We start from the raw sequence: 16,431 nt of genomic DNA on the forward strand, positions 1-16,431 counted from the left end.
TGTACGCGTTGAAATTGTTGTCTCTTGAGGTGCCCTGATGTCATGACAAAGCCAAACGGTAAGCAGAGCTGCACTGAGTTTTGTTGGATGCACAGTGTTGCTTTAGCTTCTAATAACCAGCGCATATGTGATTGCTTGGGGAAGTTGTGAAACTTGTCATGTGTTCATGTGGCAGTGTTGTGCAGCAATTCCCAACTTAAAATAATTGCGGAATAGAGCAGCCTAGCCACACATCAGAGTTTGCAATCCCTTATTCACGTAAAGGTTGAAGAGGGTTGTAACTGTAGTGCCTGTCTCTTAACATGTAAAATATTTAGACTCTTATTAATTTCCATAAGTAAGCGGAGGACTTTCATATTTTACATGTTCAGTTTTGCTGGCCGCAGACAAAAATGCAAGGAGAATGGCGGATTTCCCAGGGCTCCCAAACGCCTCAAAATACATTTGTTTTTGTCAACTTCACACACTTATTAAAACCATCAAAAATACTTAATCATGATTGTTTCGGCTGCTTCTATCACACAATGGGACGATTCCATCTTCTTGCCACGCACGTGCCGATTTGAATCATGAAGTTAAGACAAGCAGCAGCGGAGTCAAATGCAAGACATATTTAACCATAAAAAGTTCTCAAAACCGGGATACCAACCAATGCCAACGGATTGAAGAGCTGGTCACAAAGTACCATCATAGAGTTTGCCCCCCCCCCAGGTTCACTGTTCGGATCATGTCAATGTCAGTCAAATGACAAAGACTGTCAGCCTTGTAGAGATCTGTGCTCTACTAAGAGTCAATCTCAATTATTTTGTTTTATTCAAGTGAATGCTTCATTGGATGTATGTTTTTGTTTGCTAGCCTTAAGACAGCACTGATTTCTATCACTACAAAAAAGCTAAGGTGCTAAGTGTATATCCAACGTGAAATGACAAACAAAATAATGTTCTTTACTCCTTTAATGGTTAAAAAAATATTTCTTTGCGCAGACAACAAAAAACAATGACCACCTAATAATGAGTGGTGGAACAAGATGAGGTAAATGTTTTTGAGGCGTGATAATCAAAATGTTAGCAAATAATCATGCCTCAAAATAATATTAATAGTCAATAAAAAGAATAATAATATATAATTACAGCTAAAAAGAAAACCTGAAAATGTGCAACAAAAACAAACAGCCCAGTAATAATATACAAGGCAAATCATGCCTGTTCCGACCACTCCTGTGTGGACTGCAGCCCGTCCGAGAGACTGCCAACGTTGGGCATAATTATCTGACCACCAGACAAGACACACACAGCTTGGAGGGCCCAATGCAGTCATCGTGGCAGAAGGCCCCACAGCCTTGGCACATGATCATGGCTTTGAGGCGACAGGAGCATTTGAGCGACACCTCCTCGGCCGTACTGTCAGTAAAGGTCTGGATGCTGAGCGTGGCCTGGCTGGAGGCCAAACGAGGCCGCAGCTGGAGCACGCCGTCAGTCATGTTTCGGGAAAAGCTGCTATTGTCCATCACAGATACGTTGGCGGTGTAGCTGACGCCCCCGAGACCCCCGCCCTGCTTGGAGATTTTCCCATACAGCTGGAAGGGGAGGGAGGAGGACGTCGAGTGATAACTGGACGAGTAAGGAGCTTTGCTGAGCTCGTTTTTGGCCATCCGAGACAAATTCATTTCCATATTAAGGAGTCCCTCCATCGCTCCTCCGCTGGGGTATCCATCCAAAGAGGTCACCGCTTCTTTCTTGGTAACAACAACGGATGCTTTAGCAATTGCCTGGCAAGAAGGCTTGGAAGCGGCTTCAGTCTTTACATGGGGCGCCTCTTGTTGGTTGGGAAGAGGAATCTGTGACTGGGGCGACCGCCAGTTGATCTTAAGACTAGGCACGACTTCTGTGGGACACGGGTCTGCATGAGGTGGCGATGGGCCGTTCAGCACGGTCCTCCTGTCTGGAACGGCCCCTTGTGAGGGCTGACGCACGGGTGACTCCTTGATTATTGCCGTCTCGACACTACGGATGGAGCTGCTGGAGGACGGCGGCGAGGTGATGACCGGGACAGCTCCAGAAGCCTGCTGAGATTGATACTGCGATGTAGTTGGGGTCTGCATTAAGCACGACACGGGGTAGCTTTTCTGGGACTTGACTTGAGAGGCGACACTTCCTTCCGAGTTGGGTAACTGCGGTGCCGCCTCAGCCCTGCTGCTGGGTCGTCGTTGGGGTCCTCCCGATCGGCTGATTTCCAGCCTGTCGGCAGAGTGTGGGGGTAGGACTTTATCAAGGGGGAGGCTACCCTGTAGAAGCTGTGTCACTAAAGGGTTGTTGGCTTCCACGCTGGATACTAGTCTCGCAGAACTGGGCACCTTCTTGGAGGCTGCAGAAATACTTGAAGGATAGGTAGAGGGCTTAACACGTCCATTATACTCTTCTTCAGCAGAACCCGGTCTGGTGCTTCGGCAATCATCCACGGATTCAACTTTGACAACAACGTTGTTCTGAGACGGGCGGTCTTGGGAAAAGTTCTGCGGAGGATGAGTCATACCGTTGGGAAAGCAAGGCTGGATGACCGTTTGACCGTGGCAACTGGACCCGTGGGCTTGGATGACTGGCTGGTGGTTGAGAGGAGGGCTACAAACGGCCTCCTGCATCTTTCTGTGGCCTCTTACCTGCGAACACCAATCTGGCTCAGACTGCAGATCATCATGGCTCTCATTCTCACAGTCTGAAGCCGTTTCTGTGGAGTCGCTATGCGTCCCAGCCTCGTCATCTCTGCTCGAGGAGTCCACGTGAGGAGATGATGCTTTTGCTTGTTGCGTCGTCGTGGCCGCCGAGTCTGTGTTGGTGTCCTGGGAATCCTCGCGATGGGGGACGTGTTGAATGACACCACCTAGGCTTCTCTCTTTCTCGTGTTCATGCTTGACAGGCGCCACGGATCTGACCAGCTTCTGGACAACCAAACCCTGAGCCCCAAACCTCGGAAGAGAATCGGGGATGGAGGTTGGCGCGAGTGGCTTTTTTTCCCTTGCTGGGTCTGAAGGGGAAGTAGCGGACGCTGCAATCTTGTTTTGCTTGTCAAGCGGCGAGATTGCAGACTTTGTCAGCGTATCGGTCTCTTTAGAGGGAAGGTCGGTTGCTTGGCCCGCGGGTCTGTCGGAAGGGGTTTGAACACCGGGTGATGTTGGGATGAACCCTTCCTCAGCCACAGGAAGTCTTCCCGCCCCTTTTTGAAGAGGGCTTGGTGTCTGCGGGCTCTCCGAAAACACAGAGCTGGAGGTAGCAGGCGGCGATGGCGAAGGTGGAGGTTTGCCTTCTACATTGGGATGCTGTAGTTGTGTTCCAGGCGAATTCGCTTCACAAGTCTTTCCTTGCTCCGTTGTGCCTCCGCCGCCTCCCCGTCTTCCGCTTCCTCCTCCTGGCTCAATCGGCCCTGGATGTTCTTGTGCTCGCTGCCCACTGTTGCTATCCGGTAGCCCAGCAGCAGGCCGCAGCCGGACCCGGTTCGGCCCTGGCCCGTCGGCAGAGGCTGCAACAGCAGCAGCGGCTTCCCGCTGGGCACGGGCTTGCTGCGCGCGGGCTTTGATATCTGCGAGCGTCCGCGCGCCCCCCGTCCCCGACCTCCGCGAGGCCTCTCCGGGGGGCACAATGCGGGGACAGATCTGGTAGGTGGGGTGCCCTTTGATCCAGGGCGGTTTGATTCGGGACAGTTGAATCTGTGGCAAAGAAACCATTCAAGTAAGTATCATGATGTACTTGGATCCACTCATATATTCACAAGTTCTAATGACTACGGCGTAAGCCCTTACCCGGATTGGAGGCACCTTGGGTTCCTCCGTTGTCGGCTGCGGTTTCTCTGAATGGACCCTGTCAATTGTGGTACGAAAGGACTGCTGGTCATTCAACCGTGGCCTCTTCTCGGGGAAGCTGGAGAAGGCCCGCGCCTCATCGGGCCTCCTCTTCTGTTCCTTGTGCTGAGTGCTGGGTGCAGGGGTGCCCGCCGGGCTATCTGAGGGGCTGCTTTCACGGCTGCTGGTGGCGGTTCCCCCCGTGACGGAGGTGACCGCGGACGCAGTGTCATCCAGGGGATCCGTAGTGACTGCGGCACCGGACGACACCGAAGAGGAGGAGGAAGAGTCCAAGCCGGTGGTAAATGCGCCCTGTTGATCAGAAGCTGAGGAAGGTGAGGACGAAGGGGAGGAATCAGAGGAAGAAGAGGATGACGAAGGGGAGGAGGTGGAAGCCAAGACGGGCGCAACTTCTTCAGGGAGCAGACAGCCTGAAATGCTTGGTTCTTTGTCGTCACTGGTGGACTCTGGGCTGGGAACAGGAGTTGGCGTGGGGTCTGGGAGTAGGACTGGTTCCGGTACGAGCGACTTTGGCTCAATGGAGATGTCATCTGGTGGGAGTTCCTCATCACATTCAGCCTGAAGCACCACCTCCCCTTGAATAACGGCACTTTCCGACATGGGAGAACCAATCGAGACGGTGGAGGTTTCCAGAGAAGCAACATCCTCAGCGGCTTCTGCAGACTGCAGGACTGGAGAGCTGGTTTTGCAGAGGGTCCGACGGGCCCTGCGACGCAAATCGGCTCGGGTGCGTCTCCTCATCCTTCCGTCTCTCCTCCGCCGACCTACACTGCGTCTCTTGGGGGCACCGGTTGACACCACAGAGACGCTCTCACTGTCCAGGACACTTGCTGCAACTTCACTCGCGTCACCCACTGTGAGCTTGAGGGATTCCTCTCTCGTCAGGCCAGACCTGCAGGTATACATCCAGCGTTAGAATATAAATGTACCGTATGGAAAAATGTGGGTCACGCAAGAAAAGTAGACTGTTCAAATGAACGCATTCAGTCAAATTACAATCTGTCAGGACTGATCTGGTTCTTACTTCTGTCCATGATATTCCTCGAAAAACTTTTCCTTCCACGCCTCGACCTTCTTCTCCTTCTCCATTTCCTGCCGGAATCGCACCTGCATCTCATGAGTGAACTCTCCTAAACAGATAGAACATAAATTTTCAAGAGAGATGTGTTGAGATTGTGTGACGAACGATAAACTATCTTTTGGTATAAATTTCAATCAGCAGCACTTCACATGAGGCAGCAGTTGTACTATTTCAGGGACCATGTGAATAACCAGAGCTGTTAACCATAAAAATCTCTTATTTTGACAGCCCGATTTATTCTTTGCAGGTTATTAGTGTGTTTTGATGTCAATATCATCATTAAGTCATCATATCAGCTTGTGGGGTTGGTTAAACATTTTTTATTTGTTCCCACCACCATCTGCTAGGATGTACCCAGGATTTCACCAATGTAAAGCACAAGCTTGACCAATGCTGTGATATACAAAAAGTCGACTTTGCAAGTTGAATTAATTCCAGGACATAAGAAGAGGTAACGCTTACCTTCAGCTAACCTCTCTTTCCAGCTTTGGGAGGCGTGTGTAAAAAACTCATTGTTGAGGGCTGAACTACTCAATCTGGCCATTCCATCTGGTCCAATCTTCATAAAAAGCAGACAAAATGTACAAATATATAAAAAATAAGGAACAAATCTACATGGGTGTCCGTCGCATGAAATCATAAAATTACAGTCTGAGGCGTGGCTGCCTGTGTGCGCCTACTTCAACAGCTAACCCACGCTACCTCTCGAGCCACAGCCACCATTTTGTTGTTTATATGAAATGGACAAAGCAATTTGATGAACACTGATATAATACCTGTGTAAATGTCCGGCTACAGCTAATTTACATTTATAGTCCCTTAACAGGAAACATAAAACATGGACAAGACATATCAACAAGTACTATAGGAGGGACCAAGACAAGAGCATACACGGATGCCTTTCTGCTATGATGGCATTGTCCTAAAAAAGCAAACAAATAAAAATAAACATGGCGCCAGAGGGTACTAGTTAGCTCCAAGGACAACATGAGCAGCCAACGGGTCTGTTCTAAAAATAGCTCACCAGTGATGGGACTGACTTATTAGAATAAAACCAGAACATTTTTAATATTTCTTTCTTTGAGCTTAATATGGTATACATATTCTTTGATGTAGCAAATATTCTATATTTTGTTGAAAAATAGATTGTGTTGAATGGGGAAAAAAACAGTTTCTGCCAAAATCTAACATGCTTAGTCGGTATTCTTCAGGAAGTAGAGGGCAATTCAATGGTCAAGAAAATACAATACTAATTGTAAATCGCTAACTTTGCATGACAACATAGTGAAAAATATGGTAGGCCTTGAGAAAAATATTGGTTACCTGGCGGTCCACTTCTGGCAGAAGCTGTAGTAGCTGCTGTTGGGACTGGGCTGGGAATGCTGAGAAGGTTCTCACATTAATGAGAGCCCTGATGTTGGTGTTGACAAGAATAGAGCCTGGTGTTTCAAAGTCCACATCCACCCCACCCCGACTCCTCTTCATCGGTCCTAAAAACGGCAAAACCACATTAAAAACTCCCCGTTTTTGAGAACTCAACACAAATTGTACTTCTTACAAGCTAATGCAATTATACAATACACACATTATCCAATCCAATGATCTAAAGTCAGCCCCATGACCAAAGTATTGTTATGCCAAGGAAAAAGCCGGGCTTACCTGAAGGCACATGCTCTCCATTGACTTTAAGAGGAGTGAGGACAACACGTGGCATCATGACTGCTTTCTTCCGCTGCCGCCCTGACTGTGACAGAAAAGATGATGATGATGATGATGGTGGTGGTGGGACATAAGTGAAAATTCCACAGCTGAAATTGTTATAGCCACTCAAATAGTGCAGCCTCTCTTAAAAGATGGTGCGGACCTGTCGGGACCGGCTTAGTCTGGTCTGGGCGTGTTGAACATGTTGGACCTGCTGAGTGTCAGTCCGTCCCTGCAATCCGGCGGCTCTGCTGAGACGGGTCTGAGGCTGGCTAGTAGATTGCAACTCAGTGGAGACGGTAATACTGGGTGAAGTTTCATCGGCTAAGGAAAAAAGAAGAATTACTGTACCATGTGGCATAACCAGATAGATGCCAAGACTCAAAATATCCCCCCGCGTTCTTTATGGCTGGGTATCGATTCAGATTTACAAAATGGATTTGATTTGATTCAGAAGGGGCCGATTCGATTCACATTGATTTTCGATTCAGTTAAGGATTTCATGCAGTACCAATTTTAATTTGCTATGAAAGACATTCTCAGAAGTACCAATGCTACAAATAATAGAAAGTTCTTGCTCTTACTTGAATATGAAAAATATGAATATTACATTTAAAATTGAATCCAATGCAGTCACATTCATTATGTATCTTTTATTGAACTTGACTTGATAAAAACAATAATAATCATTTAAAGTGATTACAACCTCAGCACTATGCAAATAAATAAAGAGGAAAACTCCTCTTGGGGTATTCTGAATAACAGAAGGGAACATTTGAACAACGCTTGAACAACACGTTTTTGAGTGGAGTACGTGCTGCATATTTCCGTGGTTTCATTTTTTGTAATATAAATTTCCCCCGTGATGCGGAAAGACATTAATTTATGATGGGAAGGGCATATTAAAAGTATAAATTCATGATTTTATGAATCGATATTGAATGTATTTTACATAAGAGTAACCGAAATGACCTAAATAAAGGTTTAAAAACAGTTATCAAAAAATAAATACAAATGGGCAACTTACAAGTTAAATATAACTGAACTCAGCCCTTCCCACACCATGTTATCACTTGGGTGGGCCGCCCAAGTAAACTTGCCGCCGCCCAAGAAGTTTTCTAGAAAATTTACAGTGTTTTCAAGACTATAAGGCACACTTAAACGCCTTAAAAATTCTTGTGTGCACAGAGTTCCGAAGACGTTTTCCTTCAAGACAACCTTTGGGGCAAATTTTGCTGTGCCAACGCGCGTTTCTGATTGGTGGGCTGGTTCATGCTTGTTGCTAGTTGGCTGCTGGCTTGTATTAAAGGTACAGCGGCGGACAGATGGGAGAAGGCAGAAGAGAGTATGTACTCGAATGTGGAGATAGAACGAGAAAGTGAATAAAAAGAGAAAATAAACGCCAAATTGCAGTGTGACCGCCTGTTTCCTGTACTTCATTTCGTCTACCCCGTTTGGACCCCACCTTTTTGGCGACGTGCAGCCGCCGGGCGCTATTCGCGTAGACATCCGGCCGAGACCGAGCAGGAACGGATAACAAAATACTGCCTGTATTTGTATTGTGCAAAACAACATCGGCTATGACAGCCTTATTTTATTTGTATTATTATTTTAATATCAAATAAGTGCAAATTGAGTCACTGAGTAATTGAACATTTTTACTCTAAAAATTCACTAGAATGTATAATATGAAGTAGAATTTTTTGCAATCAATCTATCAATCAATCACATCCTTACAAGGGTTGCTGGCGTGCTGGAGACCATCCCAGAATCACTGGTCGAAAAATTAGGACAAAAAATGTTCTTATCTGTGCTGTGTAATATTACCCAAATTGGAGGCAGTCGATTCGGTGGAGTTGCAGCTCTCCTGTTCACTTGTCTCAACGGGGCCGACTGCTGCACTCTCTGTGAGGGTGGTGTTGCTGGAGGTCGGGGTAGCAGCGCTGCTCACCAGCTCGGATGGTGTTTCTGACTCTGAAGTCTTTGTCCACTGCAAGGCATTCTTCTACAGATCAGAGAGAGACGGAGGGGGGGAAAAGTAAAGAGTAAAGGGAAAATGGATCAGCTTTTTGAAGCTTACATGCGACATAAGTTTAGACATGAAAAGTATTGTTTAAAAAGTGATTACATTTGAAATCCTTATATTATTTTCACAGTAACAGTTTTAAAAATGAAACTTGTTTTTTAGTTATTTAACATCAAGTGAATGTCAGGCTGTTTAATTTGATGTGAAAACAAAGAATTTGGAAAAATGTTCTTTTCTGTGAATCACTCAGCTCAAAGTCGAATAACCACTGTTTCTGTGAACCGCTTCACATCTGTGTTGCATGGAGTTGTACCATATTGCGTCCAGAAATAACACAGTCATTTATTTACGTGTAGACTTCCAGTCTGGAAAAATAAAAACTAGAAGAAGGATTTAGAGATGTACTCACTTTTCAAACACTTCTATGATAACGAACACAACCATATGTACACATTGTGCAGTATCAGTAACACGATTTCCGCTGCCGGTTAACACAAGTATGAATTGAAATCAGTCATTTACATGGCAGCAGCTTAATGTATTTAGGAATGTAGACATGGTCAGGACAATCTGAAAGTCAGTAAGTTAAAAAGGTGATTTGTGTGACTTTGAATGTGGTATGGTTGTTAGTGCCAGCCGGGCGGGCTAGGCTGCGCATTTTCAAAACTGTTTATTTACTGGGATTTTCACCTCAAGGGTAACAGTATATAGAATATGGTCCATAAGATAGAAAATAACCAGTAAATAGCAGCCGATCTAGTTGGAAATGCCTAACTGATGGCAGAAGGGAATGGCTAGACGGGTTCAAGCTGATAGAAATCATACAAATTACCACCTGTTACAACTGAGGTAGTATGTAGAAGAGTATGTCTGAATGCATAACACATCAGCAGAAGACCACAGAGTGCCACTCCTGCCAACGAAGAACAGGACATTTGAGGCCACACTTCACACTGGCTTGTTTAAAAAAAAAAAAAAAAAAGGGTTCCTGGTCCGATGAGTCTCATTTTGTGCTTCAAAACCAGGATACGGTATTACACATTCTGCGGAATGCCATAAAATGGTGTAAATCAGGAAAAGGGATGAGATTATACACTACTAGACTTCAGATTTTTAGTTGGATTAGGAAACAGAGATTTCCGGTGCCAGTTCAAGTTTTAATATATATACACAGTAAAGTTAACGCAGGATCAGTCATGTAGTCCGAAAAGTACAGTCCATAAAGGCGGCGCAATACAATTTTTAAGAAGTGGGAGGAAGCTCGCGTCTACACACCTTTAGAGTGAACAGGCTCATCCGTCCAGGTAACTTAAAGAAGATGCTGTTCTTGACCCGATCTCCCCTCACCTGGGAGTGAAGCATTGTCACGAGGCAGGCCAGAGGTGCTGTACCACTGTGTGCAAATATACGCAATACAAACTTGGATCACCAGGCACTGACTATTAAAGGAAAACAAACTTGTTTTGTTGTTGTTGTTGTTATTGGTCCAATGCAAACAGAAGAAACAAAATGTGACAAGTTACAACCATAAAATGGGTCATTTTCACAAAATGGCTCCTTTGTCAGATTGCAAGTAGGAGTTTTGAGTTATGACTAAAAACACAAAGTACATGTACAACATACAGCAATAGTTGTGAAAACACTACATAAATCTGAAAGGAGTCATTTGTTTTTATCAAAACAGATTGCTGCAGTCCTGAAATAAACATGACTCATTGCAACTAAATAAACACCTACAGTAATGTTCATAAAATCTCTACATCACAATTTAGCGTATTGAAGGTAAATACCTTTTCACATTGAGATAAACAATTCTGTAACAAAGATGCAAATTTTGTTGTTTCTGAATCACAAAAGATGCCAGATTTACTAGCATGACTTTGTCAACATGGGTGTAGAAATAACTTTATGGAACGCAGAACTGCTTTTCCAACAAATATGTTCATACTTGTGTAAAAATGCTGATAACATACCTTCTGTTCAGTGCATCAACGAGTGAAAGAGTCCATAGAAAAGAAAAAGGAAAACTGGGTTAAAACCACATTGACAGACATGTTATCAGAACATGTAAAACCTACAGAGACTAAAATGTGTGGGTGTGCATCTCTCCAATAAATATATAGATATATGGGGTACGGTGCAATTCAAGAGCGCTACATTTTCAAGTGAGACAATTGGATATGGCAGGGCTGTAGCTTTTGTCATTAGGGTCGCCAAAAATTGCTTTAATTTGAACGATTCCGCTTCCTTGTTTTGATTCAGGTTCCAATCGATTCTCGCTAGATTTTTATTCTTGTCGGGGTGTCCAAACTGCAACCGTTCATTTTTAGCAGCGCACAGTACTGACTAAAGTAACATTTGACACGACCCGTGTCATTTTGCCTGCATTGTACTACAGTACTTACCTTCCACACCAAGTGGGAAGGCAGGAGAACAGAAGACATTTGTTCTCATCTCTCACTTCCTTGTTCTCAGCCAATCAGAAGTCATCATTCAATAGCGCCACCGGCCACTAGCCTGAAAAGCCACACCCACTTTCTTGAATGAAAGCCGTTGTAAGCGACTTCAGTCTAACTCAAAACGAACCGTGCAATAAAGTATTTTTATTTGCTGTGACGTATTTTTCGTGAGCAACTCTTACTCAATCTTACCATGATAGCATTCAAAATGTCACGCGAGAAAGACGATCGTGTTTCATTCAGCATTAAACTTTGTTAAACAGATTGAGTCATTAAAACCCCAGTAGTTGATGGCCCTACAAGCAGTTCTTGCGCCTGCCTTTAGCGACTAGGTTTTCCTACTCTTGTTAACAAAAGTGGAAGAAAATGTTAAATAGAAATAGTTCAAATGAATTTTTTGTTTATAGCCGTCAATGGCAGTCAATGAGTTAATATCAATTTTATGAACTTGAATTTATAAGTTCTTAATTTGTTTTATTTCACTAAAACATTACAAAAAAAAACTATTGACAATAAATTCCCATACAAAAATAAAAATATAAAATCAGCAACATTAAAATTACACATCTACACATACTAACATTACATCACTATTTAATCAACATTCACAAAACGCGTCTACAGTCTCTATATTTTGTTGTGCTGGCATTGTGAGCACAAAGCAGTACTCCATATTAGGTATTCTTAGTTCAGACTCACAAATCATTACATGGGCAAATTCACCACTTCCCATCACCATGCAGGAAGTAAGAATGTTGGGGGAAAAAATGCAACAAGAAATATCGCTTTTTTTTTTTTTTTTAAATAGCGGCTGGAATGGTCAGGAGAAGTAATTAAAACAGTGTGACAATATCTTCAGTTCACAACATGGAAGACAAGTTGTTGCTCGTGTTTGCGTGCACTGCTGTCACACGTGCATATCAAAGTAAAAGGAGCTGTTTTATTTTGACATCATAAAGGCTGCAAAGGCAGGTAAGAGACTGTGGAAGGACCGGAAGCGCCCCACATGCCCTACTTTGTCCAGATGTGCTGTAAATATAAAGTTCATCCATGACGTCAGCAGGTCAGGAAGAAAAATTGAGCGGACAACTTCTGGTGCTCCTTTGAGAGCCAGACAAAAATGCTTAGAGCAACGCTGCTTCTAACACGAGTCACATTACACCAAGAAGGGAGAATAGCTAACCAGGTCCAATTTGGACATTATTACTTAGGGGTGCACTCACTTTTGTTGCCAGCGGCTAAGGCATTAATGGCTGTGTGTGTAGTTTTTGGGAGGGGTCATAGAATTTATACTGTTTGGCAATTTGTGCACTGGCTACTTTACATTCTAGCAACATGTATCCCCCCCCCCCCCCCCCCCCCCAGTGCTCCCTCCATCCATCTATTTTCTCAACCAATTGTCCTGTCCCATAAAAAGAAAAAAAGTATTTACAGACATGTGAGATACTGTACATACACTGAGCTGGAAAATGTTAACAGTTACTGTAAGTAAAAATATTGCTGGGTTAATTTAACTAGCCAAGTCACATGTAACAAAATTTCAGTGTGTGTGCGTGTGTGTGTGTGTTTCTGACCGCATTTCCTTCAGCCCCTTTGTCTGGATGACATGAAGAATTTGTTTCGGGGTCATTGGCGCGTCTGAGAAGTTCTCCAGCACCTTAAAAAAAAAAGGGCCATACTGCAATAAACACACTTTGATAACTATGTTGCAAACATAAGAATAGCCCTGCCGCCAAATAGCGAAAAAACATGTAACTGACTACAATGGTTTTAAATTAATATAAATTTTAGCCATACCACAAACGATTTTCCCAACACTTGAATATCACCTCAACCTCACAATAACCTTGAAAAAAAATCCAGACAAAAGTAAGATTTTTTAAAAATACACAGGACGTGAGCAAGTGTGTGACCAGCCGATGACAGTGGTTCCATGTAAAGAGCAAAATGCCTTTTACAGTGAACACCCCGCATAACCGCAGTTTTGCACCCGTGGATTTGAATAAGTGCCTTGTTGACTGATCAAGAGTTGACTAATCATACTGGTATTGCTCTGAGGAAAAAATATCAAATCAAACTACATTTCAATTGACACTCTGTGTAACATTCTCTGCAATCATTAAAGGTATTGACTGACTTAGTATCATTTTTTTACTTGCTTTTACACTAGCAAAACCTAGATGAAAAACTGCATAAAAATCATACACGAGTAGACCCTGGATTTGTTAGAAAACCTTCCTTTCACACTCATTCCCTGTTATCCCTCATTCTCTGTTATCCCATGCGACAAAACACTCCCATAAATAAATGTGGGTCATTGATTCACACACACGCACAAGAGAATTTGTAATTCATATCAATTCAACCACGGGTAAATTCTGAAAATTGTACTTTTGTTTGCTAAGGAGTGGGTTAAACTTAAAGCTTTAAACGGGGTTGGGGGGTACTCGTTTTTATTCAGCAGTGTACATTTTAAAGCAATTATATGTCGATGCACGACACATTCGTTAACCGTTAGCTTTGAACACGATGTTCTGCAACATCAGTAAAACAAGGGTGAGGGAAGTTTTCAATAATACAACAGAGAACGTCATTTCATTTCTTAGTCTTTAATGCGATCGTGTGGCGTACGACCATGGTATGTCTTCATGACAACTCAAGTTAAAAGATGCTAAGTGGCTAGCATGCAGCTTAGCAAACAAAGAGCTCTTAACATATCAGGCAACATTTAGCGTGCTGGCTGTCGTTAGCACCGTGGGTAAAATTCCATCTTGCTTTGCTGCCCTTTCATCCATACAATCAATGACAAGTGGTGCCCGATGGGGGGATTTTAACCAAAACACAGCCGGACACAGTTAGCAATGCTACACAATGCTAGCTTCTGTTATGTCCAGCTTGTGTGGACGGGAATGCCCAAAAACAACCACGACGCAGTCACATCAAACAAATCTTCACACAACCCCCCACAGCCAACAAAATGCTCAAAACGGACTGCTTACCATGCGAGCCGCCTCAGCCCAGGTCCGCTCCTTCTTTCTCTTTTGTTTGTCCTTCATTTCCTCCGCACTGGCCTGCCGTTCCTACAAAGCGCCCTGAAGAAGTAGACGGTGGCGGTTTAGCTACCAGCTAACGCGGCTGCGATGTTCTCGGCTGGCTGTGTGGAGCCTCGAAACAATACGCGTGCTTTTCGTGCTGGCGGCTCTTTACGACGCTTGCCACGTCCGGATGTATGTCGCGAGTGTGGAAAATACGTCGATACCTGCCCCTAAATAAGCGCAACACACTTGTTAGCGATGCAGCATGAAGGCAGAGCGATTGTGGGAAGGAAGGCTGTCTGTGCCTGTGGAGTGCTGCAGCACAACAAGCCTGGCAAGGAACGCTACTACCAGGTCAAAGGTCAGCAGCGCCAAAGGCCTGCAATAAAACAACCGTTCAAATACTGGATTTAGGAGATTACATGTTCTCAAATCTATTTATGCAGCATGACCACCGCAACAACATAGTCTACTGAATAGTTATGGTCATTGATATTGCCCTTGTTGCAGTTGTTGGGTAGCTTGGGGGATTTTTTTTTTTTATTATTGGCAAAAGCGAGCTTCACCTACTAGACCATTCAAGTGAAATACGGGGAAAACTGCAATTAGGTACTTTAATGTGGGCAAGGAGAGACACAATGGCACTTTTACTGGACAGACAAGCAGTCAAAGCACAAAAGCATGACAAAAAATGACAACACTCCCCCAGAAACAAACAATAATCGAAAGAGGTTGCAATAAAGTTAAAGAAATGCATTTCAAATAAACAATGAAACAGTCTTGTGAAGTCAATGGGTTGCGGGCTTAATGCAGTTATTGCAAGTAAGGATTATGCATGTAATTGCATCTGTTTCAATACTTTTGCTCACTTGAAACGTGGTCATGTTCAAACAAAGGGTGTTCTGTCCTGAGGGTTTTAACACATCTACAGTAGATGTACAGTAAATGCCATGAAATTAAAGCTGGAATTCTGAACCTTTGTCTCATATTCATCTTTTCATCGAAAACAAAACCCAATTGTATTTAGTATGGGCTACAACAAAAAACAAAGGATCTGACCTTGCCATCCCCATACTTTTGAAGGTGACTGCAAAAATAATACATTGCTATTTTACTTGATTAAAAACCCTTGCCCCCCCTCCCCACTCCCCAATGCTGAATATGATCAATTGTGTTTATTCATTAGTGACCTACCCTCAAAGAAATGTAATGGATTGGTTTCCTTGTGAAACTAAAATACAGCAGTGTTAAAAAAAAGAGTAACATAACAAATAAATTAATTGATAAATATTCTGTTTTAATTCAAATATACAAGAAGAGCGCTCTTCACATTGGGATTTGGCATACAACAAGTTCAGAGATGTTATCCCTTTTGTAGCACAGTTTACTCACTGGGATGCTGAAATTGAATCTAGCAGCATACAGGATGTCACTCGCAGTTGCTGCAAACTGAGTTTGAATGTAAACAAACAACTGCAATTTTCTTACAACCGTTCGTTTTTTTTTCATTGACAAGTAACAGACATACAGAACGCAACTCAACTCGTGTTTATTTATAATATTTCAAATTTCCTGTCGCATTTCCCCTCCCCCGTGATGCTTTCCTTCCTTGCTGAGAAAGGAATTCGCTCCTTGCAGTAACATTATAGACAAATGATATTCTCTACTTCAAATAAAAAGAAAATGCATCACGGCTAAAATGCTATAATAATGCAAACGGTTTCGCGTGATGGAAAATATAATAAAGTGTGGAATGTGTAAATAAAAGAGAAGTAACATAAATGCAGGAATCAATAATGGCTTGAATTGAGATGCGAATTGGCCGTAAAAAAACAAACGTCGAGTCAGAATTTTTGGGAATCATTTAAAGTCACATTGTCGCACAGAGTGAATGGCAACTCAGTTTCGGTAGTTTCATGAGCAAATGTCAAAATCATTATTTCAGTGTAAAGAATTGTATTGGGTGACTTTACCTCCTTTAAATCTTTCTCTCTTTTTAGTAAAAGGTGATTTTGTAATCATTTATAGACCTCTAAGACAAAAATGGTACATTTATGGAGAAGCTTGAAGAAATGCCCGTCAGTTATCTGTACTGTACTGATTATAATTTTTTGGTCATACCATGTTGACAACAAAATGGGAAACCCCCCTAAAGAACTTTCTGCATTGCTGGATAGTTTTGGCCTGTCACAACATATAAAAAGTCTGACACACACTCAAGGACATATTCTCAACCTGGTTATCTCTAAAGATGTTGACATTTTATCTGTTGACGT

The 16,431-nt window shown here is 43.3% G+C and overlaps 1 protein-coding gene across 1 annotated transcript; it reads right to left on the reverse strand.

Moving 5' to 3' along the window:
* Positions 1-938: 938 nt before the first annotated feature.
* On the reverse strand, positions 939-14,504 carry asxl1 (ASXL transcriptional regulator 1). Its single transcript, XM_077580627.1, has 12 exons — positions 14,120-14,504; positions 12,695-12,777; positions 10,635-10,637; positions 9,937-10,054; positions 8,463-8,640; positions 6,799-6,959; positions 6,594-6,678; positions 6,258-6,424; positions 5,397-5,493; positions 4,878-4,983; positions 3,794-4,745; positions 939-3,700 (listed from the first exon to the last, which is right to left on the reverse strand). The coding sequence occupies exons 1-12, from the start codon at positions 14,174-14,176 to the stop codon at positions 1,265-1,267; spliced, it is 4,443 nt and encodes a 1,480-aa protein (XP_077436753.1). The 5' UTR covers positions 14,177-14,504; the 3' UTR covers positions 939-1,264.
* Between the last annotated feature and the right edge of the window lie 1,927 nt (positions 14,505-16,431).

The sequence above is a fragment of the Vanacampus margaritifer genome, chromosome 1 (assembly GCF_051991255.1).
Source record: "Vanacampus margaritifer isolate UIUO_Vmar chromosome 1, RoL_Vmar_1.0, whole genome shotgun sequence".
In the NCBI taxonomy this organism is placed as follows: Eukaryota; Metazoa; Chordata; class Actinopteri; order Syngnathiformes; family Syngnathidae; genus Vanacampus; species Vanacampus margaritifer.

Coding starts and splice junctions, on each gene's coding strand:
- asxl1 (XM_077580627.1), bottom strand. CDS start 14,176: ATGAAGGACAAACAAAAGAGAAAGAAGGAGCGGACCTGGGCTGAGGCG. Junction 6,960..8,462: donor ATCGACTGCCTCCAATTTGG/GTAATATTACAC, acceptor TTTTTTCCTTAG/CCGATGAAACTTCACCCAGT. Junction 4,984..5,396: donor GAAAGAGAGGTTAGCTGAAG/GTAAGCGTTACC, acceptor CTATCTGTTTAG/GAGAGTTCACTCATGAGATG.